This window comes from Poromitra crassiceps, assembly GCF_964638095.1.
Source record: "Poromitra crassiceps genome assembly, chromosome: 25".
Classification (NCBI taxonomy): domain Eukaryota; kingdom Metazoa; phylum Chordata; class Actinopteri; order Beryciformes; family Melamphaidae; genus Poromitra; species Poromitra crassiceps.
In genome coordinates, this window is record NC_139649.1 from 14,567,893 (window position 1) to 14,590,060 (window position 22,168).

At 44.0% G+C, this 22,168-nt stretch overlaps 1 protein-coding gene across 2 annotated transcripts; it reads right to left on the bottom strand.

Annotated features, from left to right (window-relative positions):
• Positions 1-598: 598 nt before the first annotated feature.
• Positions 599-13,347, bottom strand: nucks1a (nuclear casein kinase and cyclin-dependent kinase substrate 1a). 2 transcript variants are annotated; one of them, XM_083660921.1, is made up of 8 exons: positions 13,041-13,347; positions 8,900-8,949; positions 8,424-8,517; positions 7,988-8,034; positions 7,687-7,845; positions 6,082-6,231; positions 4,624-4,779; positions 599-2,428 (listed from the first exon to the last, which is right to left on the bottom strand). In XM_083660921.1, exons 1-8 carry the CDS (start codon positions 13,055-13,057, stop codon positions 2,169-2,171), a joined length of 933 nt encoding a protein of 310 aa, XP_083517047.1. In that variant the 5' UTR covers positions 13,058-13,347; the 3' UTR covers positions 599-2,168. The 2 variants fall into 2 exon arrangements, with proteins under 2 accessions (XP_083517047.1, XP_083517046.1); XM_083660920.1 differs by having other exon boundaries at positions 4,609-4,779.
• Positions 13,348-22,168: the final 8,821 nt, after the last annotated feature.

Here is a 22,168-nt window from a genome sequence, read left to right on the forward strand (position 1 = left end):
TGCACAGCAACTTCAAATTAGGTTTTCCGCTATGCTTTTATTGTGAAATATGTTTGGGAAGTGAAAGTGTTTCACTTTGCTAGCTTGATTAGCTACAGTACTTCTCTCACTGAAACAAGTGGAGACATCATCATTTGGGAGTATCTGGAGCCAGTTATAAACACTGCAGAAAGATAAGCAAAGTAGAGAGTACAAGTAGAAACTGCAAAATAAGGCCGATATCTGAATGTACAAACAGGGAAGTGTAGCATTTTAGGTGGGGCGCAGTTTCTCCAAATAGTAAAACTACAGAATGGGGCTTTAAAATGGTTAGGTTTGTGATGAAGTATATGGATACCGAGCAGTGACAATTTATGCTGATGGGAAAACTGGTGGGGCAATGAGGCTACCTGCTTTTGGGGGGCGGAGCATGTTCTGGAGGGAGCCAGAACAGAGATGGAAGGATGAGGGGAGTGGATAAGGGAAGGATGGCTGGGCTGGTCTGGGCTGGTCTGGGCTAACCCGCCCCCCCCCCCCCCCCCCCCCCTCCGCCCGCCCCGCCCCGCCCCCCGCCGCCAGGCCAACCGTTAAGACAGAACAGATTGGATAGGGTCGACTTTTCTCTTTAAAATCAAGATACATTTTATTTCTTTTCTTAAAAAACAAACATTACAAAAAAAATCTGAATAGAGAATTAGAACAATGAACCAACAGGAGGGAAAAAAAAACATTCATTCTTTTGGACTCTCAAAAGCAAAAGAAACATCTCTTCTTGTATTTCTTTAAAAAGAAGAAGCAAAAAACAAAACAAAACAAAAAAGATTGGAGGGATGCCTGGCACAAAGGGTTGAATGGTGAGAAGATGCTTTGGCCATGCAGGGATATGGGGAACGTGTGTTTTGCAGGGGAAGGGGGGGGGGGTGTCACTTCACATAGCATGGTGTATCGTATTGAAAGCCCAACATATGAGATAAACCAAGTCACATAAGCAGCTGATGGAAGCCCTTTCAGGCCGAGAAAATGCCAGACCCTCTTTACAGCAAGTACCCACGCAAACATACACACTTGAACAAGTACACAAAAACACACACACACACACACCGTTCGCACACATGCAGGCCTGCGTTACTAGTGCCGGTCCGACATGTAACACTCAGCGGTGACCCACCACACGTCTACGTAACACACCTCTAACCGTTTAAGGATCTACGACAGCTGAGCCACGAGCGGCGAGACCCGCTCGGCACGGGTCAATCCCCGTCCAAAACAAATTGACGACTCGCTTCATGTCTTTGTCGTCCAGTAACACCGACAGAACCGCTCGATAGCCCGTACAAGAGACGTCCGAGACAAGCTGGCCGATAATTAAAAAGATCAAAGAATACGCGGCCTCGCTAGAACGGCTATCCTAATAACGTCCTGTTAAAACAAGCTCCGTTTCTCAAGTGTTTAAAAGCAGGAAGTACCTAAGAGAGGGCAAAGAGAAAAGGAGCAAAGGGTTCAGCTCTGCACGCGCCGAGACTGAATTGGTGGGCAATATCGCTTAGTAAATACAGCGCTGTGGGATGAGACCGGGACACTCAAGGCAACAGCCCCAGTAATCACACATCTAATATGGGGAGACATCGAGGGGTCGGAAGGCTGGCTCTCCCCCTAGCCAGGCCCGTCAGATCGCCGATTATCCCGGGGAAGGAAAATAACACGCACTCAGGACGGATGCTCACTAGCACTAAGCTCTTAGAAAGGCAGAGACTAACATCTGTGGAAGCTTTTCGGAAATGTGCAGTTATAAAAAGTAAGATCAAGGGGTTATTAAAGCAGATCTGAAAGGGGGGGATGGACAACGGCAGGGGGGAGGTGGGTAAAGACGCGTGTTGTAGCTGGCATGACTGAAATACAAAAGAGAGGAGAGGAAACAGCTCCTTACATACGCAGTATGTTCACATGAGCACAATGTCTTGAGCTATTCTAGTAGGCAAAGCTTCAGGGGGTAGGGTGGTAGTGGTGGTTCAGGGTGGGAGGGAGAGAAGCAAAAACAAGGAAAGCACATGTAGTCCAAACCGTTGAGCCAGGCCACCACGAAAAGAACAAAATAAAACCCTCTAAACGCAGAGCAACAAAAGAAAACAAAACCGTAAGAAGAGACAGAGAGCGAGAAAAGGAGGAGGGGCTTTGACGGGTGCCATCTTCTAGTCTTCTCCAGAGGGCGCCTCCTCTTCTGAGCCGTCCTCCTCCTCCTCTTCCTCCTCCTCCTCCTCCTCCTTCTCCTTCTCTGCTGCAGGCTCCTTTGTCTTCTTGGGGACGGGAGACGCCTCTTTCTTCTCAGGCTCCTCCTCTTCCTCCTCCAGGGGACTCTCAGGCTCCTCCTCTTCCTCCTCTTTGGGTGAGCTCTTCTCCGGGGCCTTGGCGGGGCGCCCCTTCCCCTTGCCTTTCATCGGGCTGGGGGTGACTGGGACAGAGAGAAGACCGGCAAAACAGTCAATGATACACAAATCATGGCTCATTGTCATTTTCAGGCTCCACCTGGGCCCTTCCTGAACTAACACCTTTCTCCCTCTTTTTTAATAATACAAATAATATTAATATATAATAATAATGTAATGTTACTTATTCCTTGTCAAACTACTTTCTACAAAGTGCTACTCTAGTCCATCAAAAGGTCTTAGCTGTCATTGAGCATGTTGCATAGTTGTTTTCTGTACTGTTGACAAAATGTGATATTGTAAGTCGCTTTGGATAAAAGCGCCTGCTAAATGACATAATGTAATGTAATGGTCAACACTGGCTACTACGAATGTGAACAGTTGCATTCCCATTTAAAACAATGTTTACCCCCCCCTCCCCCAAGATGTGATGTATAAAATTAATAAAAGGCTGAAAGCAAAATTTACACAACTGTTGAAATGCACTTGTCAAAAAATAATTATGCATTTGTATTTATATATATATATATATATATATATATATATATATATATATATATATATATATATATATATATATGTATATATATATATATACACACACACATACATGCACATATATAAACACACTAGGGCTGTCCCGAATACCATATTTAGAGCGTCGATGCTTCGGGGAGATAAAATCGATCATAATCGAAGCTTCTACGCCGGCCTCCGATAAGCTCAGCGTAACGTTAGCGGATTTCCCTCTGCTCTCTGAGCGCGTCAATGAGAGCTGTGTATCTGTGACTGCTGCGACTTCATAACATTATAAACAAATTATAATGCCACTGGCCCCACTTGAGCGTCGATTACCATGGCAGTGATTGAAGCTTCGAAGCGTCAATTTTTTGGGGGTCAGCCCTAATATATACACACATACACACATTCTGAAATGACAAAAATATCTGCCCACCATGACCTCCCAGGTGTGTCATGTCTAGGGATGCAGGTGGCGACTAATTTCCCTGACGACTAGTCTACTTCTTTTAATTTAGGCTAGTGTATAAGTAAGAAAACACTCAGAAAACAGCCAGAACTGAGCGCAATCTAATCTATAAGGTTAAAACGTCCGAAAAAAGAAAATATTTGAAACCGTTAATTACGTTCTTCATAATTGTCAATATCCAAATCATCTTGCGCCGTTTATGAACATTGCACATCATAAAACATTGACAACTCACCCCGGCAACGTCATTATTGTAAAAGAGAATGTGTTCTCAATAATCTACCTGGTAAAATAAAGGAAATGATGAAGATGAACGTGTATGCAGGCTAAATATAGTCCATTTAACTTTCGGAAGGCTTTGCGTTCAACAAAGTCGCGTGGAAGCATCTTGTGCAGTCATTCATTGCCATATTAGCTGCGTTATATTGTGTGGCTAATGGGTTAGCTTGTCTGGCTAATGCGTTAGCAATGCTATAGCGTCCACATGCCTGTGCTGAATGTCTGTCGAGTGGTTAACGTTATACGCCATTTTTATCTGACACAGCCTACATACAACCATATTTTCATTTACTGGATCAAAATACTGCCAAACTGTGCTGGTTTTATGAGATGACACGTTACAGCCAACGCTCCACTCCCACTAACACATGTCTGCTTTGTTTACATCCAGGCATTAGAGGAGGCGGGCTGGTAGCTAGTAAAGATGCAACAGCTCCCGCCTGCATTGTTTATTATTATGATAATTTAATTATTTGTTTAACCGACTAGTATTTCTCGTGCAGACTAGTGAGGGGGGGTGAGCGTTTAAACGTTTAACCGACTAGTCGTCTGCATCCCTAATCATGTCAGCAATGTCACCGTCTGGCCCATATAACTATCCCCCATATGAGAAGTTTCCATCATGATTGGTTCGGCAAATAATTATTACCAAGTGCATTTCTCCGTCTTCCTTTTTTTTAATGGAATTTGCTAAGTAATTTATTTACTTATTCTTTGCAACTTTTCAAAGGTTGACAGTTGGATGGACACATAGCTAGTGACCCGTCTCCCCTCTTTCAACTGGGTGTTTAGCAATATTAAAAAATAAACTGTGTAAAGCCTGCCATATTCTATTGGCTGACTGTTTTTACTAGTTTTATGAATACAATTTTTTGTTTTATTGAAATAAAAATAAACATAGCGCTGAGCTTGTAGCTGCAGCAGGACTGGGAATTTTACCTGTAGCCTTTTTACCTGTGGCCTTTAGTCGCGGTTTGGGGGATTTCTTCTCCTTCTTCTCCGGCCGTCCCCGTGATCGAATCACCTTCTTGCCTTTCTTCTTGGAGTGACCATAGTCACTGTCGTCATCGTCCTCCACCATGAAGTCCACATCGCTGCCAGACTCCTCAGCTGCACACAGGACAGGGAGACAGGAAGAACTATAAGACAGGTTGCACTCTGCAACGACTGTGGTTTTTATTTAGTGACCATTAGGCATGTGGGGGCGTTTCTCTGTCGAGTTTTAGCTTACCGTTTACATATGGGGTTGAGATGGATGGATGAGATGGTGCCCTACATAGTGTTAGCTAGGGACGGGCATTTTCCATTCCTGTGGGCTCGCTAGCTCGGCCTCGCCCACTCTGCAGCTCGCATACGCAGCTCGGCTGCTCTATTGGCATGCGCAGCGCACAACTGCTCAACTTTGCACCACTGATGACATCATCAGTGATGTCACAACGTCTATGACATCATCAGTGGGCCAAAAATTGAAACAAACGGAGAACATAGAGACAGAGATTGCCCACTTGCTCCCTTTTATAGATAGATTTACATTTTCGAGTACTCTCCTATTATGAACGAGTAACCAGGTAGTCAGTTATCATGGAAACGCACAAAGCGAAACTAACGTTAGTCTACGGTAAACAGTTAATTTCGTAAACTATGCCATTGCCTGTAAGATATCTATTCCTATGGTAATGATAGAGCGGGGGTAATCTGCTGTGTAGGGGCTGTTCACACATAGCGTTTTTGCATGGAAAAAGCGCTGCCTGGAGCGCTTTTTGTGAGGAGAAATAAGCGGACAGACCACCATGGTAAGATGATCTGACGTTAGCTGGGAGTTACTGAGGTAGACTAGCAGCTGCTAAGGTTCCACAACACTATTGTCTAATTGAACGTAGTGCTAACCAGCTGGGAGTTACTGAGGTAGACAAACGAAGGCTTACCAGATACATGCCGGTATAATCCATACTGCTTTATGATCACTGTTACAGTAACGTAACTCCACTGACGATTACAATGTCCGGTGTTCTGCCAAAAAGTGAGCAACTGCAAACAAGTGATTAACATTATCTGCTAAAAGTTTTGAGTTTTATCGAGCCTGCATTGTGGATAAGCATGTGTCTGTCTCGTTTGCACTGGGTATTTCCCCCTGTCTGTCTGGTTTTCCCCAGGGATTTCCCACTTGTTAAAGTGCGAGTACCTGAACGGTCGAAATGTTACTGAATAGTAACTTTATGAACGAGTACCCGAGTACTCTTGCCCATCCCGAGACATCTACCGGTACATGTAGGTAGGTATAACATGAGGCGGTTATGGTTCATAGGCAGTGTCTGGGGACTGCCTTTGTTCATACGTATATAGGTCAGTGGGTTAAATGTGGGTCAAACTGTGTGCAGTGTAGGCCTGAGCGACCGTTACAGGTGTACATACGATCCACGAAGCCTTCCTCCTGGTCTTCGTGCTCCTCATCCTCACTGCCTGCGTCTGCCTGCAGGATCTCCCTCTGTTTGGACACGGCCTTGGTGGCAGCCTGCCGCACGGTACGCTTACGACTCACCTCCTTCTCTTCCTCACTGTCATCTGCACAGGGACAAATGTACAATCACACAGTGATTTAGAACCTCTCTGCGCGCCCCCCACCCCCCTTTTAAGGAACAAGTAAATACTAATAAGTAATGCAGTCCCTCACTGGGCTGATCAGGAACAAATCTGGTTTTAGCTTGTAATTGTAGTCCCCCTCACAACCAATCGGTGTAATTTTGAAAATGCCCTTTAGTTTATATCAAACACTTTTTAAAGCATTGCTCAACAAATTATGTAGAACAGGAGGCAAAATGTCCCCACCATAATAATATATTAAACATAATGCTGTGCTAATTAGTCAATAAATTAAGTAAATGTATGCGTGAATGAGCAAATATTCCATGTTAACACAATTCATTCTTCATACCGGAGGAAGTTCGAACCGATGCAGGTGATTGGAGATACGAGCGGATGTCCCGCCTACATTCGGGATATCCCCCTATCATCGCTCATTATTTCCCCTGAGTTTCCCTTTCCGTTTTGACCAACTGTTCCCTGCTTGAAGTACAGACGTTTAGGCGGAAGCATTTGAAAATTGCGAGAGCCAACAGTCTGTTTTAAGAGACTACCATCTAATTAATCCTGGGACCCGTCTGCCTGAAATTGGCCCGGTCCTGCTTCTGTATGTTTGGGACTAGTTTGGCTACCCATCAGGAGGGAGGCGGAGCTACGTCAGTGATGTGGTGATGCGAATGTCCTTACACGTCGGCCCCTCCCCCGTCTCATATTGACTTAGACTAGATGGATGCGGCCAGTTGCCACAGCATGTCCATTAGTTTGATAGTGTGCCACAGTGCATCCGTTTTGTAGGCGTCTCTTGTTTTCAGTTACTGTCAGTGTCTTGTGCGTCTAACTTAAATCGACAGGACCCCCTGGTCTAGCTAATAGACAGCACAGCCAGATTGTCAACAACACATTTTAGCTATCTTGAATTCCATGCTGGGTGACGTTATTCCCAAAATATGGTTTCGTAAAAGCCTTTTTGAAGATAGTGAGTGGGTGTGCTAACTAACGTTAGCGTTGCCAACGCTAACTAGCGATGCTAACGCTAATGTTAGATGCTAACTAGCGATGTCATTGTCATGCCAGCGAGAACTCCGCTGTAGCTTTGTCCCCCGTGCACAAAACCATCCTCTGACATTTTAATTCTATCTGCTTATGTGACTCTTGTCATGCCTGCCAGCTAACATGGCTAACATAACTGGCTAACATTACAGGCAGTATTGTGGAGGCTGGCTTGCTACGCATGTCGCCGGGCTCCGGGCTCGCTCTCACTCAGTCCCTCCCCCCTTGTCATTGATCATCATTGGATGTTTTGTAGTGTCTAACTTTAGTTAATACTACGTAATCAGATCGATTACAAATTATATAATGTTTTGTCCAAATAGTGCAGCCCCAACAGAGAAGATCTACAGAGTTCAAATATGACCGAGCACCGATTTGACCGTGTACCTGCAGGCCGTTTTCTCTTCGGTGTCCTTTTGGCTGGCTTCTCCACCTTGGTTGGTTTCTTTCCCTTTTTCCCTCGTTTTGCTTCGTAGTCGCTTCCACCATCCTCTTCTTCCTCCTCTCCAAATTCGTTGTCTTCCTCCTCGCTGCCAAAGTCTTCCGCTGCGATACAAAGGAAAAGTCAGATGGATAGCCAGCGGTCTGGTGTTCTCTGACTGCACTATTCAAACTCAAGTCATTTCTACAGGCACCAGAGCTACCCTTCTCATCCAAAACACCTTCACCACACAATAGACTGACTTACCTGCAGAATCATTTTTGGGTTTGAGGGCCTTCTCATCAGATTCCTCACTGGAATAAAGAAGAAAAAAACAAAACATCTTAGCAAACAGGTTAACATGGAGATGTTTTCCAAGGCACAGGTTTAATCAACATTTGATTTGCCATAAATAATAAGTGAGTACTAAATATGTCTGCCACCAGTGGTGTCAGAGCCTGAGCCATCCAGTAGAGCCAGGAACCAGTGCAATATCAGATGTCAATTCACATCTTGAATTTGAAACATATGATTTTAAATCCAATTATACTAATGTCTCAAAATGAATTGGTAACAATTGGTTCAGCGCAACACTTGAATGAAAACTTAAGGCTGGTGTTAAAAGTCCTGATGTGATTCAGTCGGCACCCAAACAGCAGTGAATTTCGATACACGGCCCTACGAGTCCACACCCACAGCTCACCTGTCCTCCTGTGAGTTCTTTGAGCGCTTGTGCTTCGGCTCACGGGGGGCCGCCGCGCGCACCTTCTTAGGCTTGTCGCCTGCATACTCCTCATCTACAGATAAAGGACAAGGATTTAGTTTCCACTGACAGACACACCAAAAGAGTTTGATCCATTACTTTTACTGGAGAATAGTTGATTTATATCAGTAGAATGGGTTATATCACATTCTTAGGGGGTTAAAAAAAGCTGTTAATTAAAGTTGTGTCCCTTTAATTTCTGAAATGTTACATGTGGCTTTTGGGTTTAGACTTAAAATAGTGGCAACATGTTTGGCATAATCTCTTTCATCAGCTCGATATGCAACACCAGTATCAGTGTATCCCTAGCACATATACATATACACACACACACACACACACACACACACACACACACACACACATCTGTAGCCTCCCTAGCACACATACACACACAGATCTGTAGCTTCCCTTACCTGCATCGTCAGACTCGTTGAATTGTGAGTAGTTCACCACTTTCCTGTTCCTGCGGAGGACGTACACACATGGCATCAGATTAGAATGACACAGAGCAATGTAGCCATAGTCTAGAGCCAAAATCAGATCAAATTAGCCATAGCCTATGTATGCATTATTATTATTATTTTAAATCAGGGACAACAAGCAATTACATCTGTCATGACAAGCAATTTAGCAGAGAGCAAGATAGCAACCGTGTGTGAATATGTCTTGGTTGCACTATTTGGTTAGACAAGTAGCCCCCTAGTGGGGACATTGAACTGGACACTAGTCTACCTTCTCCAGTTTCCAGGGCTAATTTGGCAAAGTGTGCAAGCAAAGCCTCAGGTAACAGCAGCTGACCACAGTTCAGGTACTCACTGTAACCCACACACACCTAGAAGCTACGTAGCAATGCTAACACGGGGCCGAGAGCCGTGTCGTCAGCTTAGGGCTAAAAATCACAGAAAACTCCTCCCGCTCCAAGCACTTCAAGTATTGTCTGTAATAGTAATTATCTGTGGATCCTCACAAGGTTAAATGAGCAAACTGTGCTGGTGTGGGGGGGTTGGGGGGGGCCATAAACCATTTTACAAGTGCTTAGATTACAACAGCAGACACACTCTGAAGGCCTCAGACACGTCTTCGGGCTGGCTAATGACAGCCAGTGAGTGGCATGCGGTTTCCACACTAGGGCTGCAATTTAGGATTATTTTCATTGTTGATTTTCATTCATGATTAATCAGTCGATAAATTTCTCGATTAATTGTTCGGTCTACAAAATGTCCAAAAATGTCCATCGGGGTTTCCCAAAGCCCAAGATGATGTCCTCAAATATCTCGTTTTGTCCAAAACCCATATTCAGTTAGGGCTCCTTCCTACACATTTTCAATTAAAAAGTTCCATTATTTTCCAGAGCCAACTATGTCATATATCATCATATCATATATCATATATATATATATAATATACTATGTCATATATCAGACCTGGCCATTATGCAGCCCTCGACCCTTATGTTTGTAGCTGACCCAAACCACAACATTTTCCATACTTTTCCAGACCTTTTTTCAAATTCCCAAACTATTCAAGACCTGGTTATGATCAAATTTATTTTTAATACTTTCCCATACTTTCCAAACCTACGTAGGAACCCTGTGTCATAGAGGAGTAAAGAAACTAGAAAATATCCACATTTCAGAAGCTGGAATCCGAAAAATTGGACTTTGTTTCCCCTAAAAAATTACTCAACCCAATTAATTGATTATCAAAATAGTTAAGTTGGCGATTAATTTAATCTCTGACAACTAATTGATTAATCATTGCAGGCAGCACTATTCCACATTCCCATACATGTCTCAGAAAATTCACAAAGGGTAGGCCCAAATTATATTCATTTCTATAATTGTCACTTTCACCAAACCATGATGTGGCAGCTCAGCTCTACATCTTATGTCATTTGGCACCAAAACTTCCCAGCCCTCTTCCTTTTGACACATTTCGATGGAAAAAGTGTAGCAATCTGATCACTGACAAGATATTTTGGTCAATGTGACAAATTATTAGATTTAGGTCACCAAGATAACATTTGTCTTGACTGCTTCCCTGATGTACTTTTAAAGCTATAGCATGCAAATAAATGTATGTAGGCCTATGTATTAGACTACGGTATGCCACGGTGTGTTCTAAAAACTTGCCATGGTCCAAATTCAAAAGACGCCAAATATATCAATAATGATAATATTTAAATGATAATAAATAATGATATAAATCAGAGCAATGATGTGTGACAGTCAGAGCTGAATGGAATACCACAAAAGCCAGCAGCAGATGGGAGGGGCAACCACGAACAATGACACAAGACATCGCACTCCACTTTAAATTACATTTCACGCCATTGCATTACTTGTTATATCTACAAATACAATCTTGCGATGTCAGTCTTGCAAGAAAAAAATGTTACTTTCAACAGTAACATTAAGTTTAATTAAAAACCATTTAGTGGTCTTCAAGACTCGTGTTCAGCGTGCCTACGAGTTTCATCAAGTTTCATTTGAAATGTTAACACATTTAAAATGATTTAACACCAATTAGAAATATAGACAGTCTCACTGGAATACTGTTGCTAGGGAACAGTTTGACCCTCATTTATTTCCTGTCAGCTAGTGTATTAATAACAAACACTGCAATACAGGAAATCAGCTAGGGTCCATTTAGAATGTTTATGTTGTCAAGTTGAATAGGCCTAGTAATTGAAATGAATGAAAATTGTTTTCAATTAACGTTAATGTGGAAGCAGCATTCTTTTCAATGGCAGCCATGATGAATAACATTACAGCATAACATTCCGTGTTAAATGTCACACACAACAACTTTGTAGATATCAAGGAAGTCCATAACTGATTGTCTAATACTTCAGGGCTGTATGTAACGATATTGGATGACTTCAAATGACATTTAGAGGCCATTTACACCTGGCGTTTACATGCGTTTTCTGCAATCTGATTGCAATCAGATTGCAGAAATGGTTGTCCTCTCAATCCGCATAAAGTTGCTGTATCCAGATTGAGAGGACACATTGCATTTACACTTGTGTTCAATGTGTACACAATGCATCCCTGACCACCTCCGGAGGTGGTTTGGCCGATCAGATTGCAATCCTTCTTCAATGCGTTTTGGGGGTGTTTACACCTGGCATTTCAAGTGATAAAACACAATCTGATTGCAATCTGATCACAGAAAACGCATGTTACGCCAGGTGTAAATGGCCTCTTAAGGCCCCTTTAAAAACGACCTGGAGACATGCTTTATAGTCGCGGAGGGATCTTGCATTGGGGGTGTGGTGACTTTCTGTATCGCCCCGCCTCCCTCTGACATCAGCCAACACTGTTCATTTACTGCCAGCAGTGAAAACGTAGCCCTGCTCTCTCTCCCCCTTTTCTTCCTAGTAACATTCACGTTACAGCATTTACATAGGTGAAAATACGCATTTCTATTGTTCCTCGAATAGAAAACCCGTTAACAAAGAAATTATAATGCGATATATAAAAGGGGCAACAAACAGCACGGACACGCCAAGTCTGCGCGGTAACAAGATCAAATCCAGAGGCCGACCACCGCCACCACCTCCTCCAGTCGTGTTTTTTCACATTAGCGTTTCAGTACCGGTGTCATGCAGAGTTTTGCACCCCCGCCAAGAATTGCATCCCCACCACATTTTGGGGCTGTTTTAACTTAAAAACAGGGGTGCAAATCTCGGCAGGTACAAACCGCCGAGACTTGCCTCCCCCTCCATAAAGCCAGGAGAGATCCCCAGGCATCGAGGTCACCTGTAGCCGGATTTTAAGCACCAAACTCGGCCTCCATGAGCCAGAAGAGAGCCCCAAGCATGGAAGTCACCTCGATGCGGATTTTATGCATCAAAGTCGGTCTCCATGAGCCAGGACAGACCCCCCTGGCCTTGAGATCACGTCTACCCAGACAATTATATCATTTGTAAACAGTTAAGTTTCCGTATAAATCATTACAATACGCTCCCGTGAGATGGGGATGCATTTGGCGGCGGGGGTGCAAAACTCGGCATAACACCTCCCCTGGATGAATGGGGTAGCCATATTCTCAGGCTCAAGAGTCAGAGAGAGAGGAGGGGAAAGAATATAAAAGGCCTGGCTAAGCATGGCTGAGCTGTATAATAATGTACCCGGTTAAATCACACGGACTCATTTTCCGCCTGACCTACATCGCAGCCAACAATGCACATCATGGGTCTGGTTTTCTACAGCATGATACACGTTGGACACAGGCAGCACAACAGAACGGCGGGCAATGGCTCCTAACGTTATCTCTACAAGACATGGCGAACAGTCCACACACACACACACACACACACACACACACACTGCTGGGATCCATGTTAGAAAACGAGTGTGCACGCACGCGGGCAAGGAGGGAAACACACACACACACACACATTTGCATAAATCTTTGATGAAATAAATTCCCTGCTCATAAGCACAACATGGTAGAGACGTGCGTGTAGTGTCTGCGGTGCCTTGCCTGCTGCACCGCGTCGTTATGAACGCATGCAGAGCGCGGAGGACCCATTTTAAGCCAACCTACCTCACTGGTCTTGACATTTTGCAGGAATACTGTAGAGGTGAAGGATGTAAGAAAGGGGAGAAGGAGAACAGCACAGGAAAGGAAAAAAAATAAACGAATTATTCCCGCTCTGCAAAACTCCGAGGGGGGCGAGGTTGCAGCACAAACTCCACCGCCCGAGCTAATAGCGCGTACAAATAAAACGAGGGCAGCGACTCGTCCTCCAAACGCGGTTTGTGTTAATTTCTTTTTTACCTTCACCTAGTACTCAAAATGGTGAATAAAACAAACTGAAACTGCAGCCCTGTGTGCAACCAAACTCCGCGGCCTTGAGGGGTGGGTGCTCGAGTGTAAGCCCCGCCCCCGCCGTGCGCTGAGAGGAGCAGCTCGGCACACGGCCGCCCCCATTGGCCGATTCAAACGATGACGACTCTTTCCACTGGAGGCGTCAGCTGCACGTCCCGAGCGTCCCAAGCAAGTCCAAGCCCCATGTTGTAGCCTAGCTAGTTACCCTCCCCCCTTTTAGCAGGCTCGGTTGAGGGCGCACTGTTAAGAAAACAAAAAGAGGCCCTCAGGTTGGATGCAAAAATTCAGTTTTGGGTCCCAAAAGAGCACAAAGCAACATTGGCATTGGAATATAGTTTACTGCATGCACAATAACATCATGTATACATAATGATAGAATCATATTTCAGTGAACGGGTTGACTGGTGTTTGAGTGAAGTCTGGAATTAGCTAGCTTTGTCTGTGTCACCTGCATGTAGCTGCAGCATGAAATGCAGGTAGCTGGCAAAAATGATATTAATGTAGTGACTAATAGGACACCTGCATAGATTACACACTTTTATACTGATTATCTCATTGATAATAGACACCGAGTGTAATCAATCTTGCAACATATCTGAAAGCAAATCAACCTATTCCCTATATTCAAAATGGTGACACTTAGACTGGGTCGCAGGAGATTTGGGTCCCTAAATAAATTTGCAGAACTTCTTCCAATGTTTTTTTTTTATTTTAAATTGTTATTCTTAAATATCAGGTTTTGTTTTACTGATGAGGGAAAATGAGAGCCTGTCAACCTTAAATGCACATATTTTGTCTCATAAAATATTTAACATGTGTTTTCAATAACACGTGTATAAAACAAAATTGTGATTTATCATGTGGTTGTCAAAGTGGGGGCGGGGATCCCCAGGGGTCCTTGAGGGGGATCCATGGGGGTCCTCCAGCCAAACTGGTAATAATTTATTTTCACAATAATTGCAACCATAAATAACACAATGACAGAATGTATGACCATTTTGGTCATGGGTTTCATACACTTCCTGTAATCAAACTAAAAGTGTAACTACCCTCCCACTCTCCCTGGCCTTGTCTTGCAGGAGGCTGTTGTGGTCTTTGAGCTGATTGGGTGCGCCCCAACACCTTTCTGGAGGCCAAGAGATGTCTTGGCAGTCTGGCCCATGTGTGTTGGACCAGGATTGGCCAAGTGCTGGGCACACATCGCCTGAAGTCCCACTCCCTACCACTAACACAAGTGATGAAGGACTTCATGCTCCACCAAAACTGACTTGAAGGACTGTCAGTTTATTTATTTTCATTTCCTAGATTTAGTTCTGGAGTGTGTCCGTGTGTGCTCGGTTTATCATCTCCAGAGTGCCCACCCAAAGTGCCCACCCAAATCGCTTGAGGGACAGTTTCTTCCCGCAGGCCACGAGACTCCTTAACATACACAAATAGTGTAGTAGCTGTACTGTACCTTACTGTAGCTGCTACCATTATGTATGTCTAATGTTTAATTGTATGTTTAATTAGGTATATGCTATTTGCACCTGTACGTCAAATACGTCGAATTTAAAATGTTTAAGCACGTCTAAAGTATGCACATGACATGTGCACCTATGTGCAGTGAATATGCCACTGTCTCTGACTTGTCTTATCACTCTACTGCCTTATTGCTTGTTGTGTCTCTTGTTGTTTTTGTACTCATATGCCCTGTTATATTTGTACTATGTTGTAAACGGAGTCCACAGCACAAGAATTTCACACGTGATACTTGTACCACGGAGTGACAATAAAAATCTTGAATCTTGAATCACCCCAGAATTGAGCGCACACAGCACACGAAAATTCTGTTTATCTTATATGACGTGAGGTTCAGTTAGCTTTGCACAGAGACAGCCGGTAGAAATACTTTTTACTTTTATACTTGGTTACATTTCAGAGCCTGTAATTTGTTTTACTTTTACTTGAGTAAACAAGTTGAATCAGTACTTTTACTTTTACCAGAGTCTTTTTTAGACAAGTAACTGTACTTCTACTTAAGTAAAGAATGTGTGTACATTTTCCATCTCTGCTGATTTATCAAATGTGTTTCTCTTTGAATTGTCTGGTTTGTGGTAGAAATCATTAATTATCTATGCCAGTAAAACCTATTCTTGGATTTCATTTACTCAGATAATATAAGGTAATGCAGAAATGGCAGTAAAAATGGTCAGGAACGTTCATGCACAAATTCGCTCTTCTCACAATTTATAGGATGGCACGGTGCTCAGTGGTTAGCACTGTTGCCTCACAGCAAGAAGGTCCCGGGTTCGAACCCCGGTCCGTCCCAGGTCCTTTCTGTGTGGAGTTTGCATGTTCTCCCTGGGTTTGTGTGGGTTTCCTCCCACCACCAAAAGACATGTATGTTAGGGTAAATACTCCTGTCAGTGCCCCTGACCAAGGCAATGGCAAAAGAACTGGAGTTGGTCCCCGGGCGCTGCACAGTGGCTGCCCACTGCTCCTAGTTCTAGGAAGGTTCCTAGTAGAGGATGGGTCAAATGCAAAGGATGACATTTCCCCAAGGGGATAAATAAAGGATAACTTAGATAAGGCTCGCCTGTTGTGAATTGGGTCACGATGGTTTAAAAGTGCGGCCCCCGAAAAAAGTTTGGTAAAGACTAGGGATGTTCATCAGTTATCGAAAATCGATAATTGATCGTTAAGGAATGGAATCGATCATGTGGAATTCTTATCGATTTTGTTATTATTTAATTTTTTTTTTTTTTTTGCGGACTAGGTTTGGGTGGAATTCGTTCCTCCTCGCCCCACTCAATTGCACAGCCGACTAACGTGAGGTGGAGCTTCATATAGTCTCTAGTTTTCTGGCTGGGCACGGGCCTTTGTGCCAACAAAACTGTTTTAAACATGGGGAATTCACACCGGCATGCGCCGGGGACAGCAGAGTGTTGGAGAGGAGACACATTGAAATAAAGAGTTCATTGAGGTGAACACGTTGTCTTTCGTATTTTCTGCCATAGGCATTCATTTTGTAAAAAAAGAAATATATATATATAAGTTAAGTTAAGTTAAGTTATCCTTTATTTATCCCCTTGGGGAAATTCATCTTCTGCATTTGACCCATCCTCTACTAGGAACCTTCCTAGAACTAGGAGCAGTGGGCAGCCACTGTGCAGCGCCCGGGGACCAACTCTAGTTCTTTTGCCATTGCCTTGGCCAGGGGCACTGACAGGAGTATTAACCCTAACATACATGTCTTTCTTTGATGGTGGGAGGAAACCCACACGGACACGGGGAGAACATGCAAACTCCACACAGAAAGGACCTGGGACGGACCGGGGTTCAAACCCGGGACCTTCTTGCTGTGAGGCAACAGTGTTAACCACTGAGCCACCGTGCCGTCCATATATATTAAAAAAATATTATTATTAATATGATCGATAATCGATAGTTGATCGTTAATTTTCCCCGATTTTCGATTATGGAAATTTTTCAAAATGAACATCCCTAATAAAGACTGTTGTAAGACATGGCTGTGAGAACTGTCTCAGTTGTCAATTGTCATATTTTCACTATAGGCTACATGTTAATTCATTTGAGTCATTTCAGTTTTGAACAGTTTACCACTGGGTTAATGTCTGGAAGACTGATTGTGCTCTCAGACTAGCAATGCCCAGCCATTCTCTCACCCATCAGTCCCTGAGGTTTGATCTGAAGCTCATTGTGCAGCTGAAGTTACATTGTGTTAATGAGTTGGTCTGTGTTGTCCGGTTTGTGTTGGTTATCTCCAACCAAGATGCAGGTTTAAACCTCGGCAAAGCAGTTCATCTGGGGACATAAACTAAAGAACATGACCTTGAACATTTAAAATACAAAAACAAGAATGCCATAATTTAGGATGGTAATCGCAACACATTTCTGCACTGAGCGACAGTCAATGCGGTGCTATTTAGCTCCCTTTTTTGTTGAGAATTTCAGTTCATTTCGGAGGCTCTGGGTGGAAGTATAACCATTTGTTTTTTGAGCTCATTGAATTTCAAATCCACCCACACGTGTGGTGAGTTCGAGTAGGCGCTCTGTCAAATTGTAGGCTGTGCTAAGGGCTTGTTTGGAATGTGAGTTATTCCCACCGTGCTGAGTGTACGGATGTGCACGCGTACGTGAGTGTACTGGTGCTGTGTGTCTCTAAATAAAATGACAGTTTCAAAATCGTGCAAAGTTGGGTTTGGGGGAATAGGCTACTGAATCCCCGAGGAGAGAATACCAGATATTCCTCAGTATTTTGAGGAGCGCTGCTGAGAAACTGTTAAAAATGCATGCCTTGTCTCTCCCTCCTCGCTTTCTTTCCCCTCTGTCTGTCGGTTGGTCTCTCTCCTGCTCTCTCTCCATATCAGACAGACTCCTGTCATGCAAGACGATGCCAGAGTGAGGAGCAGGTATGTTGCCATGGCAACCGGGGAAGTCATCTCTCTCCCCCCCCCCTCCCCCGCACCCCCTTTCTCTCTCTCTCTCCATGGCTTCAGCGGTTGCCTCTGGATCATTCCTCAGGCCAAGCTCTGCTGTGGACTGTGCAGAAAAGTCCTTGAATTCGCCGGTGGGATTTGATGACTAATGCACACTTTTTGCACAATCACTGTCCAGCAGATAATGAACAGCACAGCGGCTTCAAACACCCACATTATGTACAGTCTGTGTGGATTAAAGGATAAGTGTTAGTTTTATGATCTAGGATCTCAGCCACGGCTGAGATTGTGAAGAATGAGCTTTACCCACTTTGACCACCGCTCTGTGTGATCAAATGTAGTATAGCTGCTGCCAGAAATAAAGGATCAGTTGGCAGTGCACCACCACACCATGTACTGTCCCCATCAACCTCATTTCACCTGCCTCTCTGTCTGTGTAGCACTGCTCCCTTGTGGTTGACATGTTGAACTGCAGCGCTGCTGATAACCGGAGGCATTGTGTTGGCGGTGTCATTCCGGCAGCGAAGAGCTCAATGTCTGCGATGATGGGAATTCTGTCTCTTTTTAGCGAGCCAGATCATTTTTGGCTCAGCTCAGCAATAAGAGCCGGCCCTTTCGGCTCCCAAACGACTCTTCATTCAGTACCACTTGTGCGCCTTTTATAATTCAGACAAATTTAGCAATGTTTTTGACCTATGATTGGTATGTGTGCACAATACTGTATCGCTTAAATCAGTGCCATTGGTCTAGCCTCAGGACCCACATGTTTCCTTAGTCATTAAGTCACAACCCAAATTTCTGATTTGTGCAACTATGGCTAACAACCCAATGAAATGAAAAGGCAGATTTATCTTGAATTACAGGCCTATATGTTTTCAAACAAGTTAGCTAGTTTCAAGAATCTGAATTCTTTCACTAATCACTAACACAAGTTGAGACAACATTTGGGGATATTTGGAGCTACCCCCCCCCCCAGCGATCAGTTACTGTATATACACAACACTGCAGAGAGGTTATAGCAAAGTAGAGACAAACAGAAACAGTAAAAGAAGGCTGATATCTGAACGTACGGTACAAAGAGGGAAGCGTAGCATTTAGTAGCGTGTGTAACTGTGGAGGCACAAAATAGAAAAACTGCATAGGGTAAAATACCAGGGAAACCCTGACTTAAATTATTCAATGTAATTATACTAAACCTTATGGTAGCCTATTTCAAGAATAGGCTACCATAATTGTATATTATGTTTGGTATAAAAACCTTAAATTATGTTAAAACATCAAACACTATAACTGCACATTTGGATGTACAATTTTAATTATGCCTGTGAAGGTTGTAAGTAGAGCCTGGCCTGCTCGATATGATATTTGTACAGTGATTTTGCCCTCAATAATGCCAAAATTCCCATAATTCTGAGACTGGCTCAACTTTATGTACTTTGTAGGCCTACATGTTTGCAGCTCTTTGCAACAGGAGCCACAGTCACCCGTACGCGCATGGTACCATTGCGTACCATTGCCTGCATCTTCCGTGAGGAAGAAGCCCAACAATCCACGAGAGGCCTTTTAGGAGGGCCATTCAAGCCGCAAGTGGAGACTGCAGTGCCACCAAGTACTGGTACTGCATGGTGTCCACTAAGATACCATCACCTCGGAATGAGATGTTTGGAGCGGGGGAGTCTGGTGCAGTGCACAGGTCGTAGACCTGGTGAGACGAGGGAGGAGCCCGGCCGGGTGGCAACCCACAGAGCCCGGTCCCTCTACGTATCAGAGCCTTCCCCCCCCTGGTCCCGGCAGAGTAGTTCCGGAGCAGCGGATTGAGTGGCCCTGACCACGTGACCACCTTCGACCCTTCCTAGAGGGCTGACCGTGGGTAGCTACTGGGACGTAAGTTGGGGCTTGGCCAGCCCCGGCTGGGTCACCTGGGCGAGGGTGTATGATGTTGCGAGACCCGAAACATCCTATGACCCCAGGGTACATCACTCAGGATACGTCCCAGTTGCATCCATGCGATGTTTTCTCTTTATGTGTGTCATGTTCGAGTCCACGGTACGCGGGTGTGTTGGCTACCGTGCACTTTAACCACCCCAGCGTTGGAAAGGGATTCAAGTCAGTACACAGCCCAGCCGGCAGGAAAGTCTCACGAGACTTGACGAGAGTTGGTGAAACTCACCCCGAATGAGGAAATGAGATCCCTGTAAAGACTGGTGGAAATAGCCCGGGGGTGAATAGCAGTCTGATGTCTAACTGTCTATTTACATGGAGGAACAGCACGCTGCCATGTGGCCCCGACGGAGCGCATTCAAGGACTGGCTTGGAGTACTATTTAGATCACAACAACGCCTACGACGGTCCAAATCGCTGCGGAGAACACTGGGTGAGTCGTCAGATATTAATTCATGTGAGGCGAGGGCTCCAGGTTAAAAAAAATGAAAATCTTCTTTAATTCTCGCATTCCAGGGAATTACGTTAACGTTTGCGGGTCTTAGCTTGGCTCGAGCTGCCTCGGAGGAGAGAAAACCATCTGAAGCTTTCTTTGTTGGAGTCCAGGTATGTTTTACAAGAAAGTGCTCGTCATTGTCGACGATAACGTTATCTGACCTGGCTAACAGTGGATACTCGCTTGCTTGCTGTGTACCGAGCTCAAGGCTGTTTTACCCCCCCAAACAGGCCGCTACAAAAACAACTCTCTTCTTCATGACATTCATTTGTATTTCGCGCCGTGACCGCCGGAAGTGTTAACACGACACCGGAAGAATTTGGCCCACCGCCACATCTGAACATAAGGTGAATAGGCTGCCAAAGTATTTTTTGAAAGTGCCTGCCTTTTGGTTGGTGATGTGACTTTGAGTTGTTGACGTTGCCTTGACCAAGATCAGCCATTAGGAAAATACAAAGAAACTAAATTTAAAAAGCGGGTTTCAACCAGTAGAGGGCATAATGTAGAATTTAAATATTTTGCATTAAAATGTCAAGATTTTGACCTGAATCCATCAACAACCACTCATCAGTCCCCTCTCCAACTTCACCCCAGCTTCAGAATCCAACATCTCTGAGCTCATCCATGAAGCCAAATCCACCACCTGTCAGCTCGATCCCCTCCTTGTCAAAGCCTGCTGCCTCCCATCCATTTCCCCTTTAGTCGACACAAATAATCAACTCCTCCCTCACCTCTGGAACTGTAGCCCCACTCTCAAACTGGCTGCAATCACACCCACCATCAACCCAACCCAACCCAGCATCTCTAAAAGACTTGAGAGGGTGGTTGCCGCAGCGCACACCTAGGGATGCACTAAGTTCTTAAACTGTATTTTATGCATGCCTGGGGTAAAAAACAAGAGGCCGATGTAGTGAGCAAAGATGGATGATTTAATATTCCATAGCTCTGACCTAACCAAATCTAACTGACATCACTGTTGAGAATGTTTTTTTCTTTTAAATAATTCTGACATTGTGACAAGTGTGAGATTCTACTAACAAGCATTAGGGTGACATATACAGCACATACCAGCCAACAAGCTGGTAGACAGGTGAGAAGCAGACTCACCCAAATCTCACATCACCAAGCCATTCTTCACTTCACTGTCCCACCTGAAGAGGGCAGTGCAAGACTGCAGTTGGGCTGCGGTGTAATTGGTTTACCACCTGCCAGTGCATTGCTAATAGTCAGCCACATGCTGGATGCCTGTGTGTGTGTGTGTTTGCGCGTGTGTGTGCGTGTGTGTTTGTTTGTGTGTTTGTGTTTGTGTGTGTGTGTGTGTGTGTGTGTGCATGTGCGTGTGTGTGTGTGTGTGTGTGTGTGTGTGTGTGTGTGTGTGTGTGTGAGAGAGAGTGCACCTGAATGCACCATTTTAGCAGCACATTATGTGTGGAGCTGCCATCAGCTGAGGGACAGCCGGTGGACAGGAGAGCCATCCACATCTGGCTGAAACACAGAACACTTAACACACTGTATTATTTGCACTAGCATCCAGTTTATTGGTTTGCGTGTTTACATTTAAAATTGTAAGTTTTAAGTTTTTAAGTTTTAAATGTGTTTCTTCCAAATAGGTTTTTTGGTCAACACTAATATTTTATTTTATCTTATTCTATTATATTTTATTCTTTTTAGCTTTGTTTTGTTTTTCTCTCTCTTCTGAAGATTTCAAAATAACAACCGTTATTTACAGATTCTGTGAATTTTTGTTAATATACTGTAATTGCTCACTATTTGCACTATCACCATTTAACTGCCCGTTTATTACTGTTCTGTTATTATTCTGAATAGATTCCGGTCAACAATAGTCTTCTATTATATTCTATCTTATCACATTCCATTTAATTTTCTTTTCTCTTCCTCTTTGAATATCTTCAGATTTTGTGATTTATGTTACTGGGTAACAAAATGTCTTGTTTTCTGTTTTT